The following is a 19,273-nucleotide window of genomic DNA, read 5'->3' as shown; positions in this document are numbered from 1 at the left end:
TATATATAATGCTCTACAAATTACAAATTAATGTTCCAGTTAAAAAAACCCAGTTTCAGATCATTTTGGCTGGTCATATATTTCATTTTATGCAAACCAAATATGGAAGAAATTCTTTCATTATGTATGTACAGTTCATGCAATAAAGTTAGTGTGATTCATTGTTCTAAATTTGTATGGCTGCTTCTTGTTCTACACTAAGGGTACTAAAATATCTCACACTGGAAATAATTTTATTTTAGGCAATTTTCAAATTTGTGGAGTATTTCATGTGAATTGTTTTAAAATGGCTAATTTAAACAAACAAAAATAATTAGCCAAATAGTAAATGTTGTAGCCATTGTGTGTAAAAATTAGCAATTGGCTAATTTGGCTAGGAGCAGGGTGAGCCATGGGTGACCTTTTGCAACGATATTCAATTTTGTAGTCACATACAACATTGTGCAATTTGGTTTATATGTACATGTATGTATTGTGTGCATGTGCATGCGTGTTGTGTGTATGTACGTGTATTGTCATGTATGTGTGCATGTTCTTATGCTTGCGTGTGTCTGTGTGTGCTTGTGTGTGTGTTGTGTGTGTGTGTTTGTGTGCATGTGTGCGTGTGTTTACCATTCACCATTCACATTACATATAAATCATTCAGTTTAATATATTAATTTAAAATAATTTTGCATTTTAACTTTAGGTACTGAACCTCTTCTTGGCCTTGTTACTGAACGCATTTGCAACTGACACATTGGGAAAGAACAAAGATACCAAAGAGGCCAACAAATTTTTCATAGCATGGCAACGGATTAAAAACCTTTGTTGCTGCAAAACTGTTCAAAATACTGTGAAACCACTGAATGAGAAAACTGCAACTGATGATGGTGCCGAATCGACTCACGAGTCAACTACTGGGCAAACTGGTCAGTTTTAGTTAATCTGTCTTCATTCTTTTTGAGGCGGGACATAGCCCAGTGGTAAAGTGTGCGGTCAGTCTGGGATCGATCCCCGTCGGTGGGACCATTGAGTTATTTCTCGTTCCAGTCAATGCACCACGACTGGTGTATCAAAGGCTGTGGTATGTACTACCCTGTCTGTAGGATGGTGCATATAAAAGATCCCTTGCTGCTAATCGAAAAGAGTAGTTCATAAAGTGGCGACAGCGGGTTTCCTCTCTCAATATCTGTGTGGTCCTTAGCCATATGACATATAACCATAAAATAAATGTGTTTAATGTGTCATTAAATAAAAACATTTCCTTCATTCATTCTTTTTTAAAAGTATTTGTCAAGTATGCCACTTTATTACTAAAATTTTAAAACACATGTATTAAACAGAATGAATGAAAACCTTTAGATTTTTCTGGAATTTGGTATTTTATTACCTCCTGAAATCTGTTCCACCTGTTTTTGTTCTTTGATGAACATTTCACAAAATCCCAACCCCTGCAATTGCCCATGGCAAACAGCAATGCTGTGGAGAATGCCATGAGTTTTTAATTCTTCACAGCACTTTTTTGCCTTGGGTCACATTCAGGCTTTTTTTGCAGTGACATGTTTTTTTGCCGTGGACATTTTCTTAATTGCAAGGGTTGCACCCAAACCCTCCCCCAAACCCAACCCCACCCCACCATCAACACCACCCCTACTTTGAAAAGTTATCTGGATTTTTTTTTTTTTCAATGTCGCATTCATCTCTGTTGTCTCTGAAAAATCTTAAAACACAGACTGCAGACAAGAACCTTCACTGTATGTCAAAATGAAAGTCATAGAGTATTTTGTTTCTTTATTTAGGTGAAAGAGAAAATGTTGAAATGAAGGTTGTTGCAAATGGTCATGGCAATACTCAGACGGTCATTGAGGGAATGGACCTTGATGATAAGAAAAAAACATCAACGGTAAAAAGTGTATATTTGTACTACATTATATATATATATATATATATATATATATATATATATAAACTGTATGGTCAACTAAATAACAAATTTAAGGATGTTATAGCTGGTTTGGGGGAGCTGAGAGATAATTATAAAAAAGTGTCCTTTTTTGCATTGGCATACAGGCTCTCATTCGGAGGGGGGCGGGGGGCAGAGTGATTTTTGCCTGAATTAAACAAAAATGCCTGAAGTTGAATAAGAACATTATTACCTAACAGCTATATGGGATTTCATTTGAATCACTACACCTTTTTACATGGATTACAACTAATATTGTGAATAGAATGATGGAAATATATGGTAGAATATGAAAACTTGCTGTAGTGGGGGGGGGGGGGGGGGGGGGGGTTGACCCACCTGACCCTCCTCCCATCTTGTATGCTATGCTTTTTGGTTTTAAAATGTAATTATTGTCTAGCTGGTGTTTACTTATATTTACATATTATGTATTTATATGTAAATTTATATAACGTTACAGAGATGGTGGAACATACGGCTTGTTCAACTCATTTGTATGAAAGTGCAATTTAGCTATTTCTAAATGTCGTCCTGTGCGTGTTATTACTAATATTGTGTATTGAAGTATGGTACTTATTAAACAGTGATTGTTGAGTTAACATTTATTTTTGGTAATTACTCCCAGAAACAATAGCGTGGTCATGTACTCTAAAGTTTAAGTCTTAGAACACCCAATGTCTTTTATTACTAGTCTGTACTTATAGATCAAACAGGATATATAGAATTATATTTAGTTTTATTAGTCTCCTACCGGTGCAACCGGAGGGGAATATAGGTTTCACTTCTGTCCTTCTGTCTGTCTGTCTGTATGTCCGTCTGTCCCACATATGTTTTCCAGATGTTTTTTGCAGAAGTCTTTGAGATAGAGCTGAAAGTTTGTGTATGGCTTTATTATGTACTGTTACTGATCATGTTTGACTTTCATGGTGATTTATCAATTTTTGATGGAGTTATGGCCCTTGAATTTAGGCAATGTGAAAATTGGTTTTCCAGACTTCATTTTTAGAAGGCCTTGATATATTGAACTGAAATTTTGTATATAACTTTATCATGTACTATTACTGATCAAGTTTAACTTTCATGGTGATTTACCCACTTTTCACAGATGTTTGGCTCTTGAAGTTAGGAGATGCGAAATATTGCTGGGTCAGGTGTATTTCTTTAGCAGTACTCTCAAAATGCTTGTTATTATTATTATTTTATTTTTTTGTCGTAGAATGTTCAGGAGGCATTTTCGAGTACTGCCAAAAGAGCAGAATACTCTGATTTTAATGCAGCAGCCAAATCCTCCAAAGGATAAAAAGCAGGGAGTAACCTTTGAAGAACACGATGATTTGGAACTCGGAGCCACAGCAGACAACATACAGACCAAGACAAATGTGGTGATTCCGGTTGAATCTTGTTTGCCCTCTTTCTTGCACAAAAGGTGAATATAATGTCATAAACTGGGTCCATATTTTCCAAGCTATCGTAGCGCTACTAAATCGTAAAACCATCGTAAGCTATGACGTCACTATGGTTTTTATGATTTCGTAACGCCAAGATATCTTTGAAAATCCGTAGCTGGGTAATTATCAGCCTTGATGGTACAGTAGATTATGACTGACAGGTGCTTGTTATGTGGCCAACAGACCTGTCAACCTTTAGTTTAGAGAAAGCAGGAGATTTTTTTACATGCACACGATTTAACACAAAATCGCAAGTTTTAAAACAGTATTACAATAAGTTATATGTACACTACGTAATGTCATGTATACTTGTCAACCTTAGATGTTGGCATTAACAAAAATATTAATAAATAAAAATTAAAAATAATTAATTGGATTTTTTTTTCTATTATTATTTTATTTTTTAAGTTTAAATATTATTATGATTTAATACATATTTAAAAAAAAAAAAACTCTTTGATCCAAACAAGACCAAATTTAAACATTAATTAGTGCATTTACGGTATTACACTTACAGGTTATGTTACATCATTGTTATTTTGTGGTTTGTTAAAAGTACCTATAAGACAAATTTATATAAATCTTATAAATTAATATTCAGTTTTTACTATAATGAGGAACAGTTGTGTTGTACTTATTTAAAATCACCATAACGATGCAATAAACATTACGTTTCCACTAATCATAAGTAAAACCGTACTGGCCGTGTGAAATATACTGGAATTATATATATTTCCATGAATAACTTTGTCAAACACAACATTTATTAATTGTACAAAAATAATTCATTAAAATGAACTCTTGTTACCAACATTTTACTGCACAAACGTACAAAGCTAACTGACACCAGTATTGTTTATATAGGTAATTGGTCTTTTCATCGTCTTGCTTTGACACGTGACTTCGACATCATGTGTATCGCTGTCAACTGTGGCACTTCAGTCATATAGTTGCATTATGTAATCTAGTCGGGAGATGTTTTCTAAGTCAGAGGCATTATTAGGACTGAATTGGATAGTTTTATATATGGTACACAGCCGTGGTAGCTTGAAATTGTTTTATACTTAGAAAATAAGGATTCCCCTGGAGAAACATTTTTCCTGCGTGGAAGACTTGATCAAATACCAAGAGTCTCCTGCGGAATCCGTGAGGGTTGATGGGTCTGGTGGCCTAGGACAAATATTTAATGAATGTGAGGTGTCAGGCCACTACACCGACTTGTCTCTCATTAACAACTACTGACCATTTACTTCTGTTTTGCCAGTCTTGCTCAGTAAAAATTTGATTCAATTACTAGTAATTGAAAACACGTTTAGCATCCATAAGTGCATCTGTTAGCAGATTAGTTTGATAGGTGAGACATTTAATTTCCAGGAAATGTTTCTTGAAAATATTGAAGATCATGATCGCATGTTAAACAAAATTTGTCATGTTATGTAAGAATTGTTTGTCTTTTTTTGGTGAATTTATTGATGTAAAACAGTCACAAATTGTATAAAAATCACATTTATACTAAATTTGTGACTGTTATACATCAATAATTTAACCCAAAAAATTACAATTTTTATAATTACTAACAACCCTTCTATATAGTTAAAATACACAAAAATCAGTTTCTGAAGTCCTTTCCTTGACATTTTTATGCAATGACTTCCCATTTGGTATAATGTCGTTATCTTCTGAGGTTTATCTATAGTCCGTCCCATGGAGAATGCCTTTTTTCATGCTATGGAATTTACTACATGTTATTTATTTCTGAGCTGATTGTTTTCTAAATTGGATGCACAAATAGTATGTTTTCACATTTCCAAAACACTTTACTTTTTGTCATACATTAACCAAAACTGAAATTATTTACAAAAAACATTTTTGTAAGAGGATGGGACAGACTATAAGGATAACATTAAGTTTTTAAGTGATGTCTTCCAGTCAGAATAGAGTAGAATAATGGCAGGAAGTTTGTAATATATATATATATATGATCTCTTATTGTTACTTGTTTTTGGTTGTTTTTTCAGACTGAAATGCCTGCAGAGATGTGAAGAGACCAAGGCTTATGCTCGATTTCACGAGTTTCGAAAGTTTCTTCTGCTTATTGTGGATCATAAGATTTTTGAAACCATTGTCCTCATTGTTATCTTTGCTAGCAGTATCACTTTGGTAATTAAATTTTTCGTTATCAAATACAGCACTGATCTGAAGGATTAAATCCTTAAAATCATTTAGGTTTGGAAAGGCATTCAGTTTTTACAACTTGAAAACAGAAGTCTTGGGTTCACTTGTGTATAAAAGTGCTACTCAAGGAATGTTTTATTTATTGATGCAAATGACATTTTAATTACGGTTATTTGGTGTTGGAATATTATTCAAATATTCAAACATTTTGCTTAACAAACTTATCTGTAAGACTGACTTTTTTCATCTTCCTACATGTTTGAGAAATTCTATAAAATGTAATGAACTATAGTGCAAATAATAATTTTAGTTTTGCAAAAAATTCTGTTCATAGTATAGTAACTCAAATACATGTATTAATAAAAAAATATATATTTAAAAAAAAAAAAAAAAAAATGTTTTTGTGTGCATGTGTATTTGTTAACTACATGTATATACCATTTGTGCCAACTTTTTCCCAGGCATTTGAAGATGTGTACCTGGATGAAAATGTAGTGCTAAAGGAGGCTCTGAACTACATGAACATCATATTCTGTGTGCTGTTCTCCATCGAGATGATCCTCAAGTGGTTCGCCTACGGTATCACCAAGTACTTCACCAGCTTCTGGACGCTACTCGACTTTGTCATTGTTGTGGTAAGAGAGTTTATTTTTATTTTATTTATTTATATTACATTTTTAAAACCCCAGATATCACAAACTTTTAAAACAGAGATGAAGACATTTTTGTTTAGTTATGAGAGACATACATGGATGATGTTGAGATGAATGGTGTAGCTGCTGTACACTCATGTCACATTAGTCTGCATGGCACAAAAGTCTGCACATGTTAATTACAATTATAAAGCTTACAGCATGGCCTATTTTTAGCTATAGTTTTATAATTATCATTGATTGTCCTATTTGGTTAAAAACTTTTTGTTCTCATTTACACAGTTAATAACAACAACTTTTGTTGAATAATGATACTAAATTTTGACATTGTTTTTTTTTATATTGTCATTTTGTGTTATCAAAACTAAGGAGCATGGAACATCATTTATATTTATCTTATTTGCACAATCTAGATTAAACTGAAACCAACTATAATAGGAAGTGTTTGTTGTCTTGAACTTAAGAAAAGTCAGATCCATTACCTGTTTGTGGTTTTTGTGAACAGTAGCAACAGAAGTGGTTGTTTTAATATTTGCTGTGCAGACTTATGTGTCCTCAAGCAGGCCATTAAATACAGGGGAGGTGCCACTAAAGTTTACTTCAGTTTAAAATTTTTTTATTTAATTTTTAACTTTCAGTAGTAATACAGTTATTGTTCCATTGTACTGTGGTGGTAAAACAAATATTTTAAAGAAAGATTTTAACTTCAAAATATAGCACAAATACTTAGGTGTGCAGACTTTAGCGCCACCAGTGTATTTCCATTTTGGGGTGGATCTGAGTGCGATGCTCCACGCTTGCTGTCAGTTGAGCAAGCTCGATCAGTATCACCCTAGCCCAGAGTACACAGAACTTGCAGTGTGGGATGAGAACTGTAAACTGTAGTTCCAGTCCAATGGATGCTGTGTTCACAACGCTCCAGCCAGTGCATCACATCAAAGGCTGTGGTATGTGCTATCCTGTTTATGGAATGGTGCATATAAAAGATCCGTTGCTGCTAATCAGAAAGATTAGCCCATGAAGTGGCGACAGTGGGTTTCCTCCCTCAATATCTGTGTGGTCCTTAACCATATGTCTGACGCCATTTAACCGTAAATAAAGTGTGTTGCGTGTGTCGTTAAATAGAACAATTCCTTCCTTGTTCACAATTCTTCCTCTAAAATTAAAATTACTTCTGATATTAGCTACTATATTGTCACCAGTTCATTAATGTCTGCGTGCATTAGACTGTTCGAAATGTGTATGCTGTTGTTTTGTGCCGATGAACCTCGGGTTCAAGGCTGAAATAAAGAATTGAAATTGAAAAAACTCATTCCCCATCGTCTGATGGGTCATAAGATTGATTGGTTTCTCTTTCAGTTTTTTTAACCTTTAGACAACTGGATTAAGTTTCACAAGAAACACTTTGAAGGGATATAAGTTTAAAAACATTTGCTCGCATATTTTTATTTTAAAAGTTTACAAATACATAAAATAACATTTGTGTGCTAAAGGGTAAATATTATTGCTGTGGGTTTTTTTAAAACTCTGAAAACCATGTTTTTAACTGAAAATTCCCGGTGGTTTTTTTTACAGAAAAATGAGGAATTGAATCATCCATTCCCATTATTCTATACTTATTTCTAACCAGTGCAGTGTACCTGCAAAATGGTGGGAAATATGAATTAGTGAGGTATGAAAATCTAAGCCTAAATCTTATGTGTCCTGGAAATACTGGAATGTTCTTGAATTTTGTGATTTTAAAATCCAGGCCTGGAATGTCCTGGAAAAAGCATTAAATTTGATAGTGTCCTGGAAATTTAGGGCCAAAAATTTGGTGGTTTATTTTTTTTTTGCATCTTTACTTTTGTTGTCATCATAACCTGTCAAAATTCAGACAACTAATTGTTATAAAAACATTCATTGGTTGAACATTTCATGCCCTAGAAAAAGTAAAAAATGTCCTTGAATTTTATGGGTTTTTTCCAAGTTTAAGAACCCTGTAATGGTCACAGTGCATTGGTTTTATTTTAAATATTGTTAAAGAGAAATTCCTTTCCTTATGCTTGTTCAGATCTCAGTCATCAGCCTGGTGTCCGAACTGCTTGGCATCAGTAACATCACCGCCTTCAGGTCCCTGAGAACACTCCGAGCTTTGCGGCCACTTCGCGCCATATCCAGATGGCAGGGAATGAAGGTAGTTACCATGTTCACTGTAATCTGTATTTGTAATATTTACCCAAAATATAAAGTGTATTAAAGGAATAGCCTTGTTTTTAAAGAGAGATTTCACCTGTTTAAATTGAATATGTATGGTAATTTGTACACAAGTAACGCACAATTCATTTGTTTTAAAAGTAGTTATCTTGGTCATATGTGGCCCTTCTATTTATATAAAAGTCAGTTTCTAACATCCTTTCCTTGACCTGTTTTAAAGAATTGACGTTCCATTTGATTTAATGACGTCATTTTATGAGCTTTATTGATGGGTAACATGTATTTTTTTATTTTTTTTTGCGACATCGTCAAGTCAGAATAACGTAAATCATGTAACGGTAAAACGTTTGTAATCATATTATGTTACTGTTTCAGATAGTTGTGAATGCTTGATGATGGCCATCCCAGCTATCGTGAATGTGCTGCTTGTCTGTCTGGTTTTCTGGCTCATATTCAGCATCATGGGCGTACAGTTCTTCGCTGGCAAGTTCTTCAAGTGTGTCGATGCAGACGGCAACAAATTACTGCCAACAGTCGTTGCCAACAAGAGTGAATGCTTTGCAAAGAACTACACTTGGAAAAATTCTAAGGTCAACTTTGACAGTGTTCTTAGTGGCTATTTGGCACTGTTTCAAGTGGTAAGTCCTGTTTTCTTTATGACAGTCTATAATTTTTATGCTTTCTTGCATCTTTTCTAATTCTGAAGTGTTAGCAATACATGAGTGGCTGTTAAATACCATTTATCTCACAACAAGTTCTTTTAAAATGTATCTAACGAGCAAAAGTGAGTTTGATCCGTTTTTAAACAATGAGTTGAGGTATACATGGTATCTAACGGACACAAATGTATAATTCTATTTGTTACATATCGAATATAAGTTATTTACAGCCGTTGCACTTGTAGCTGACTTACGTGTCACAGACACGATTGTCAGGTTAACTAAACATTGGATATATGACATTGGTGACCTGGTCATCACCTAGGAGCAGCCAGTCGTATGTCTTGAAATTGTTAACACACTTATGTGTGTAAACAGGGTGTTCGTTATGATAAATAACGCATGGTGTTCTTACCAATGAGTGTAAGAAATTATGGTACTTTGCATATGTTTCTGCATATGTTTCTGAGAAAATACAACAACCACATTAAGCAAAATAATTTTATGAATAACCTTTTTATGTTTTATATAAAATAAAAACATATAGCCCACAGAATGTTGGATTGTTGTCATACTGGTTGTATAACTATCTGTTTGAACTAATGTTATAAATTTATCATTCAGGCTACATTTGAAGGATGGATGGAAGTGATGGAAGATGCTATTGATGCCACACAGGTAAATATATTCAATTGTTGATCAGTGATATGCATAATTCCCTTATGATAGTCTGGTACAAACAACCCAACAGCCAATGAGATGGCCTAAAATTCTTCTACGACATCTTCCTTCCTGTTCCGGTCACGTGACTGTAACTCTTGTGCTTATGGAAAAGAAGGAAGTTACAGTCACGTGACCGGAACAAGAAGGAGGACGCAGTTGATGAATTGTAGGCCATCCCATTGACTGTTGGGATGTATGGACCAGACTACTGTCCTTAGGGGATGTTCATTTGTTTGAGGCCAGGTGGAGTATTCATAAAAGAGAAAACACCTCAAGTTTTCTCCATTTTTTTAAACATATTTTACAGTGCCTTTTTTATTTTCTTCTCAAAATGTATTTCCGTCTTGTTTCAGATTGATCAACAACCTGCACGTGAAAATGGCTTCTATTACTATTTCTACTTCATCATCTTTATCGTCTTCGGCTCCTTCTTCACGCTCAACCTCTTCATTGGTGTCATCATCGACAACTTCAACGTTCTCAAGAAAAAGGTTAGCTTTTTAATGATTTGTTTGTTTTGTTTAACGACACCACTAGAGCACATTGATTGATTTATTAATCATCGGCTATTGTATGTCAAGCATTTGGTCATTTTGATGTACAGTCTCAGAGAGGAAACCTGCTACATTTTTCCATTAGTAGCAAGGGATCTTTTATATATGCACCATCCCACAGATAGGATAGCACATACCACGACCTTTGATATACCAGTCATGGTGCACTGGCCGGAACGAGAAATAGCCCAGTGGGCTACCATTGGGGATCGATCCCAAACCGACCACGTATCAAGAGAGCACTTTAATACTGGGCTACATGTCATCTCTCTTTCTAATGGATAACTTGTTTTAAATTGTTGACTAACAACTATTTTACTATATACTTCGTATTCCCAATAATCAAGTAAAAAGTGCTATTCCTAAGTGCCTCAAAACCTATGCTACTACTGTTTGCAAATGTTCCAAACTATTCAAAAACAAGGATGTCTTACCTTTGTTCATACATCACATTATTCTAGATGGCTTTAGGTCCTACAAAGTATTCGGCTTGGGTCTGAGACTTTGATGGGTTTGTTTTGTGGTGAAATTGGCAAAGAAATCAATGATATAGAGTATGCTTTCATTTAAGGTCCAAAGTGTAATGTGTTTTTAAATTGACAAAATTATGAAATGCACTACATTGGGGGGGGGGGGGGGAGGGGAGGGGGGGGGAGTTGCCTGGAAAACTAATACTCTTTGTAGGATTGAAAATGTTGGAAACTTTGGACAGTGCCTAGCACACTAACTGAATATATTAATTTGTCTCTTTTCACACCCCACCCCCACCCCCATCCATCAATTTTGGGACATAAAATAAAAGTTAAAAAAATATATATTGTTGTTGGTGCTATTAATTTAAAGTCGCTCGGTCAGCAATATATGTATCTTTTTGTAATTTTCTTTTAAAATGTTAGTGTCGCATTTCTAGGGTCGGTCGGGTAATTGGAACCACAACTTTTATTTTGTTTGGCCGCATTGCTTTAATGTGGATATATTTTATAAATTCTAAACTGTCTGTGTTTTAGTATGACGGCAGCTATCTGGACATGTTTCTCACATCCAGCCAGATGAACTATTACAACACACTGAAGAAACTGGGCAATAAAAAGCCACAGAAAACCATTAAGAGACCCAAGGTTTGATTTTTGTTTAAAATTTTAACACTGTTCTGTCTCATGGCTTAAACTGGAGGGGACTAAGGTTTCATCTCTGTTCTGTCTTTCTGTCAGTCCGTCTGTCCATCCGTCCGTCTGTCCCACATATAGTTTTCTGGATGTGTTTTTTAGAAAGCCTTGAGATATTGACCTGAAATTTTCTGTATAGCTTTATCATGTACTGTTACACATAAAGTTTGACTTTCATGACGATTTACCCATTTTTGATGGGGTTATGGCCCTTGAACTTAGGAGATGTGAAAAACAAATTCTGGATGCTGTTTTTAGAAAGCCTTGAGATATTGACCTGCAATTTTGTGTATAGCTTTATCATGTACTGTGACAGGTCAAGTTTGACTTTCATGGAAATTTACCTGTTTTCGATGAGTTATGACCCTTGGGAGATATAAACATTTGTTTTCCAGACTTTTGTTATGCAATGCCAGAAGATATTGATATGAAATGTTGTATATGCCTTCAGTGTTTCTGCCTGAAAGAAATGTTTGGGTATGGCGCTATGAAACTGAATGTAACCACAGTCAACAGGGGGAATGGAGGGCCTCCCCGAGAATGAAAATGGGTTAAGTTTAGTGTAAAGGTTAAGAAAATCATACAGTAATGATAAGAGTAATTAATTTTGTGAAAAAGTCAACTGTAAAAAAATAAAATTTGGGTACCCGTTTTACCCTCTAGCAGAAACCCAGGCCTTTATCATGTACTGTTACTGATCAAGTTTAACTTTTATGGTGATTTACCCTCTTTTCACAGAAGTATGGCCCTTGAATTTAGGATTACAAAAAACAATTGAGTTTGGTAGGGGACATGTATTGCTTTAGCAGTACTCTCATAATGTTTGTTTGTATTATTATTGTCTTCTCTTGCCACAGATATATGCAAAATCAATTTAACAACTTTACAATGTGCCAGTTATTATTTGACAAACAAGATGGTTAAAAATGTTAGAATCGTAAATATCGTAAATGTATTAAAATGTAACGTTAAGACATATTCTATTCCCCTAAAATTGTTTTCAGCTTGTTGCAGTTTAGTTTGTTTTATATTCATAAAATCATTGTTCATCATGTCCTTCATGTCTCTCTTATTTTTCAAATATTTCAGCTGAAATGTCAAGCCTTTTTCTTCGATATTGCATCAAGCACCAAATTTGAGCTTCTTATCGTGTTGATAATTTTCCTCAATATGATTGTCATGGCAATAGACCATTATAATGAATCGGATTACATAGTGGAAATACTGAATATACTGAATGTTGTCTTCACGTCGATCTTCACCCTTGAGGCTATCATCAAGCTCATTGGACTGAGATGGCATTACTTCCGACAAGCCTGGAATGTTTTTGACTTCATCATTGTTGTTTTGTCCATAGTGGGTAAGTTGCAACATTAGTGGACAAGTAACATACTTAGAAACTGAGGCACTTCACAATATACAGTTGAATCCTGTTGGCTTCAACCCCGTCGGTGCTCGAGAAAGTGTTCAACCCAACCCGTTGGTCAATATTGTGTAAGTGGAACTCGGGACTTCGTTTTTGCTTTGAGCATTGCGGTGTATTCGACCCTTCCAAGTTTGACCCGGCAAGATTCAACTGTATATATTAAATTACGTAACATTTTTGTCAACAATTTAGTTTCATAAAAAGGATAGATGGTTTTGGGAAAAAAATTAAAAAAATTAATGTACAGTGGGGGTTTTGGGGTAGGGGGTTGTACTTTTTTTAACATAGAAATTTAACAGTTGTATCAACATTTCATATTACATACATATAGAAGGAAATAATTACCATCATATGTAAACAGCCCTCACAGAAAGTGGTAGAAGGTGTGGCCTATGCTTTATACAGGAACTAGAATGTTTCATGATCAAAGTTGCAGAAACGTTCTGGGGTGAAGTTGAATATCATTTTATTATTTAACAGTAAATGCTTCTGAGGTAATCGAAATTAAGACTGAAGATAAAGGTGAGGATTGTTTCATGTTTATAATGATCTTTTATTGTTATGTGTTTGGTTTGTTTTACAGAATTCTGTTTTTCTCGGCTGTTAATTAACATCATCATGATACAAACATAAAGTATGCAATATCTAACTTTTAATTCTAAATAACGGTAAAATTTTATTCAGGACTTGATCAAATTCCCATGAATGCACATTATGTACAAATTACAGAAGATATAGGGATTGTTCAAGGTATTAACACATACTTATACATGTATGGGATATCTATACAGAGCTTCACATACGTTGTTTTTGATTCCTATTTATTGCACAAGTTTATTTTGTGCAAGAAAATATACCACGAGACCGCATAACGGTTGAGTGGTATGTTCTTGCCCAAAATAAACAAATGCAATAAACAGGAAGCAAAAACAACATATGTGAAGTTCTGTATTTATTACACACCTTCTTTTATTTTTCACAAAAACAGTTTATAATATCCTAAATCTATTAATCAATCCTCCTTTCATGGATTTACTTAACGTTAAGAATCTTACTCTGCGGCAATCTTGTGTAATGTTTCAAAAATGATGTGATGTAATTTGTAAATCATACATGACCTCAATAATAAAAAGGCGCTAACTCCAGTAAAAATAAAAAGGTAATTGCCAATTTACAAGTTCCAGTCCAGATCACACATACATGTGTGATATAAGATAAATTTATCACACGGTTTGGAAATGTCACTATAGTAAGATTGAATAGGTATGTTTGTTTTAACCATTTTGAATAGACCTTCAACATCAGCTTCTTACAGCTGAATTCCAATCTTTAATATTGTTTGGCTATAGATACTTGCTATCTTCATCACATAAACAAATATTTTAACATTAACCCTTTTTTTATAATTTCTTTAAAATTACTTTTTTATTTATTTATTATTATTATTTTTTTTTTTTTTAAATGCCACAAGTATTTTACACAGAGAAAAAGAAATGTTTGGTTTTTAGACATTACAAACATAAATGATGATGAGATGAATAATGAAGATGCAGTATTAACCATTTTGGTATGGAACTAATTAACAGGGCCATGTTCTACACTTGCTTTTAGTTGGGCTATCTCGATATCACCGGAGCCTGAGGTACACAGAACCTGCAGAGTATGGCAGATAATTATCCCTGATGTTAGGTCATAAACAGTTGGAAGACATCTATATTTATAGGACTCATGCTACATGCATTGCCAAATTAGCCAATTGCGCATTTCTTTTCAACATCATCTGTTTTCAAACCAGTGCACAAGGATAGTAGTCTGATCTGAACATCCCAACAGCCAATGGGATTGCCTAAAATTCTTCTACTGCGCACAGCTTCCTGTTCCAGTCACGTGACTAACTTCCTTCTTTTTCCTTCACTTTTATGATTTGGATCTTTTCAACAGAAATGTTTTAGAATCTTTTAAATTCCATCCAGAATTAAAATAAAGTTTTTAAAACACTTTGACTTCTATAAAAACGTTTTAAATGTACTTACCTTGATTTATGTATTGTATTATACTTTCCCCTACAGCTCCTTACACTGTGGTTTTACATAATTATATATAAATAATATTTTCTTATGTTCTTACCACTTGTGACACCCAATAGCCGATGTGTATTTTTGTGCTAGGGTGTCGTTCATTCGTTCATTCATTCATTCATTCATTCATTCATTCATTATGGTTCAAATGTCTGTAACACATTTCTAAATGTTGTTACATTATTGGTGTACAATTATATTGGTTGTAATCACTTTATTTAAAGTATTCTTTCCAAATTTATTAATTGTCATGTATGCCGGTCAACAATTTTCTGTTGCCATTTTTCAAATGGTGGCTTCTTGTTATCTACCAGAATTGTACAGACTCATGTGTTTGCTTTATCATTACAAATATAACTGAAAATGTTAGACACTAGCTCTACTCGAGTTGTACGTTCTTGTGTTAAGTGCAAGAAGTTTATGGTGGGAGGAGACCTGTATGATGTTTGTCCAGGTTTCCGCCCGCCATGCGACATGGACTCGAGATGTCATTTGTGCCTTCCACTGGGCCCTATGGAGTTTAACAACTACCTCTGGGTTATAGCCCAGCAAACTAGGAAGACTCTAGTCAGTGACGGCTCCAGCACCACCGCAGCCTTCCATCACGGACTCTGTCGCTGAGATCCTGAAGTCACTCTTGCCTAGTATGTTACAGGAAACTTTTGCTTTAATGACTGCCACCACAGTCACCGGTCCAGTGGTTCCCACCTGTCCATCGGCTACTGTATCTGCAGTTGATCAGCAAGGACCCCTGTGTCTACCACGCCTACGGGCAAGATGGTTTCCACAGCCCATGGGGCTCTGTTAGCTACTTCAAAGACTTCCATCTCGAGTTCACAGCAAGCTGTCCACAGGATATCGGAGTCGTGATCGTAGCTGTCTCCACGTACATCCTCAGCTAGATCAGATCGCCGTCACCAGTTCTGAAATCTAGATAACCAGACTTCACAGGGATCCAACGGATCCCACCGGGACCACCCATAGTCTAGATCCAGTGTTCGAGATTAACGGTATCCCAGTATCCCAGTATCCCGGGGATACCAGAATTTAATTTTGGATACCAGACTTCAAGAACCCATTATCCCACCAGGATACCACTTAAGGTTCTTGTTTTTTTTAATCCTGCATTTTTATTTTTTGCTGAAACAGTGAAAGTCATTTACTGGTGAAGTTAAGTAACAATATTTTTGAGCTCTTACTCAGTCTAATGCTATGCCGTAACAATATCTCCCCCAGCTCGTACCCAGTCTAATGCTGGGAACCGCTAAATCTCTATTGTTCTTGTTGGATGTTTCCTCCCTTCAAATTTTATTTGAGATATTGATTCCACATCTGCAGAAAATTGATGCTGGTAGGTTTATCGTTAGTAATGTCAGAAACACTTATTGATTACTGCTAAATATTAATTTATGTCAGTATTACACAAAAATAGATGCACAAATCTTTTTGGCAATTCCGTTTGATTACGAATTTCACAAATTCAGCGATTTCGATTGCGATGTAGCAATAGATTGGGAACGAGAACGGTGTCGTCCAAGTTTGTTATGATGTTATTTATGAATTTCATTTAAGTGGGATACTAAATTCTCAGGTGGGATACCAGATTTTGAATTGTTAGTATCCAACTGGGATACTGCCCAAAACTTTTAATCTCGAACGCTGAGATCTCCTCGTCCTTCCAGCGTCGGGGATCGACACACTTGCGCCCGGCTCCTACAGGACTTTTCTAACGACAATTACTACCAGTCTGTCGTTGAAGACACTGACATGGCTGATTGAATGTCCATGAAGGATTGCCTGGCCATAGTATATGAGCTGCTGCTGTCATTCCCACACCCGGAGGAACCAACCCGGAAGGGCCCAGTCCCTATGATGGTGACTAATGCAGTATGCGACGACATAGTTATCCGGTTGTTAGCAGCAGGCTTGATGATTGCAGACGTAGCTTCAGAGCTAGATGCCAACTTTAAGGATACAGCTTCACCGTTGTCGTTCCTGCCGTGGGATTCACATTCATCCCCAGTCTTCAATATGCCATTCAAGGATCGGGCAACAGAACTTATGGTGATTTGGAATGTCTTGGCAAGCACCGTGCAACAGTCGAAGTTCTGGACTATTATGGCGATGGACACCTCACCGACGTCTCTTGTACATCTTATCTTATCTAGAGGTGTTCCTGGCAGCCTTGGCTTCGCAGGTGGAAGTTGTGAAGGGCTATACCCTTCTTCAGTAATCGACCTAGATGATTGCTTTTATGACTTCCATGTCAGCCATCCTCATGCAACAGGCATGTCTTAAGCAGACTACACTGGATGAAGGCCACAAGAAGACGTTACTGTCACAACCCTGGTCGTCCTCCAAGCTCTTCGCTGGAAAGCTTACTGACGTGGTTGCCGACAATAAGAAGGTTCAGCGGTCGACAGCTACAGTTAAGGCGCTACAATTTATATCCACTCTGGAGTCTTTCAAAAGGAAGAATACCTTTGTGCAGCCCAGTCGAGCGACGAGATGGACATTACGCCCTTCAAGCAGTAGCCTTTTTGGAGGAGTAACACCAACTGCAAACCTGCAGGAACCGGAAGTCGACCCAGGGGAAGTCTGCCTGGCATTGACACCAGCCGACCAACCCTGGACTGCTTCGACTCCCTCGACCTTTGCCCGTCCCTCGACTTACATTTGAACAGCGATGTCCAACACCGGAAGTATTGGAAGAACTGGAAACACCTCTGCGATGATATGTTTATAGCTGGAATCCTGCAACATGGATACCGTCATCCTGTCTGTGGGATGGTGCATATAAAAGCTACCTTGCTGCTAATCGAAAAGAGTAGTGCTTGAAGTGGTGATAGTGGGTTTTCTCTCTCAGTATCTGTGTGGTCCTTAACGATATGTCTGACACCATATAACTGTAAATACAATGTTTTGAGTGCGTCGTTAAATAAAACATTTCCTTCCTACCTCCATGTGCCAATCCACCCAGATCATCACAAGTATCTACGGTTCATGCTGCAGGGAGTGCACTACGAGTGGATGGCCTTGCCTTTTGGTATCTCGGTAGCTTCTTGGTTGTTCACCCAGATAACAGCCTCAGTGTCGCGGTTCCTCCATCACCAGGGTATATCCTTCTACCCTTACCCTTATGAAATGCCTGAACAGAACAAAGTTAGCAATTCACGTCAACTTCATACTTCAGTTCTTGCATCATCTCGGCTGGATTGTCAACCTTAAAAAGTATCAGTTGCAACCAATACAGAGTCTTCAGTTCATTGGAGCACTGCTGGTTACATAATTATCTGGTACTAGTTCATGTTCCCACTGACAAATGGACCAAAATTCAATCTGCAGTCTCCACAGTCCTGGCAGAACCTGTGACATTCCATGTTTGGCAGAGCATGTTGGGTCTCTTAACGTCAGCACAAGCCATAACACTCAGAGGCCATCTACAGTTAGGTCGTTTGCAAGTCTTCCTGAATCCTTCTATCATGTTGAACAACCCCAGATTGATGATAAGCCTTCCCAACAACCTCCTGCCCAGTCTCCAGTGGTGGCTGATTCCATTGAACGTCTTAGACAGAGTCTCTTTGCGGCCATTTCAAGCGACTCACCATCTGTTTGTTGATGCATCACTGGAAGGCTGAGGAGCTCATCTCAACTATCAGACAACCTCAGAGCTGTGGTCTTCCATAAAGGCAAGTCTCCACATCAACGTATTGAAGCTTCTGGCAGTGTTCAACACAGTATGTCATTGGCACCAGCAGTTGATACATTAGACTCATGGTAGCCACCGACAGCGTGACAGCTGCAGCTACATCAAGTCGGCAGAGCGGAACACATTCCAGCAGCCTGCTCCAACTCACCTATCACCTGTTTGAGTTGGTAGATGCCATTCCACTGCACCTCAGAGCTCATTACCTCCCAGGGGTGTCAAATGTTCTGGCAGACACGTTGTCACGACCATCCACTCCGCAAGCCACAGAGTGGATGCTCAACCCAGAAGTCTTCCGGTGGGTGTGCCACAGGCTTTGGACACCAAACGTTGACCTATTCACAACATGCTTCAATTGTCAGCTGAGGTTGTACGTCTCATCTCACTGGTTCCGGATCCAGAAGCTCTCGACCTCGACGCACTGGCCATCAGTAGGGACAGTCTGGATGTTTATGCTTTCCCTCCACCAGTACTGCTTCCACGAGTACTTCAGTGGTTTCAAGAGTTTCGCTGCCCACTACTCCTCATCGCTCCAATGTGGCCA

The 19,273-nt window shown here is 36.7% G+C and overlaps 1 protein-coding gene across 1 annotated transcript in view; it reads left to right on the top strand.

Moving 5' to 3' along the window:
* Positions 1–19,273, top strand: part of LOC121386873 (sodium channel protein 1 brain-like) — a 115,484-nt gene that overhangs the window by 84,668 nt on the left and 11,543 nt on the right. The window contains exons 18-27 of the mRNA XM_041517909.1: positions 689–891; positions 5,430–5,553; positions 6,030–6,203; positions 8,275–8,408; positions 8,797–9,055; positions 9,701–9,754; positions 10,153–10,290; positions 11,361–11,471; positions 12,609–12,879; positions 13,426–13,467. Coding sequence (XP_041373843.1) covers positions 689–891; positions 5,430–5,553; positions 6,030–6,203; positions 8,275–8,408; positions 8,797–9,055; positions 9,701–9,754; positions 10,153–10,290; positions 11,361–11,471; positions 12,609–12,879; positions 13,426–13,467 — 1,510 coding nt within the window. The remainder of the gene's footprint in view (positions 1–688; positions 892–5,429; positions 5,554–6,029; positions 6,204–8,274; positions 8,409–8,796; positions 9,056–9,700; positions 9,755–10,152; positions 10,291–11,360; positions 11,472–12,608; positions 12,880–13,425; positions 13,468–19,273) is intronic.

The sequence above is a fragment of the Gigantopelta aegis genome, chromosome 2, assembly GCF_016097555.1.
Source record: "Gigantopelta aegis isolate Gae_Host chromosome 2, Gae_host_genome, whole genome shotgun sequence".
In the NCBI taxonomy this organism is placed as follows: domain Eukaryota; kingdom Metazoa; phylum Mollusca; class Gastropoda; order Neomphalida; family Peltospiridae; genus Gigantopelta; species Gigantopelta aegis.
The sequence above is the reverse complement of the archived record's forward strand: the minus strand, read 5'-3'. Positions and strand labels throughout refer to the sequence as shown.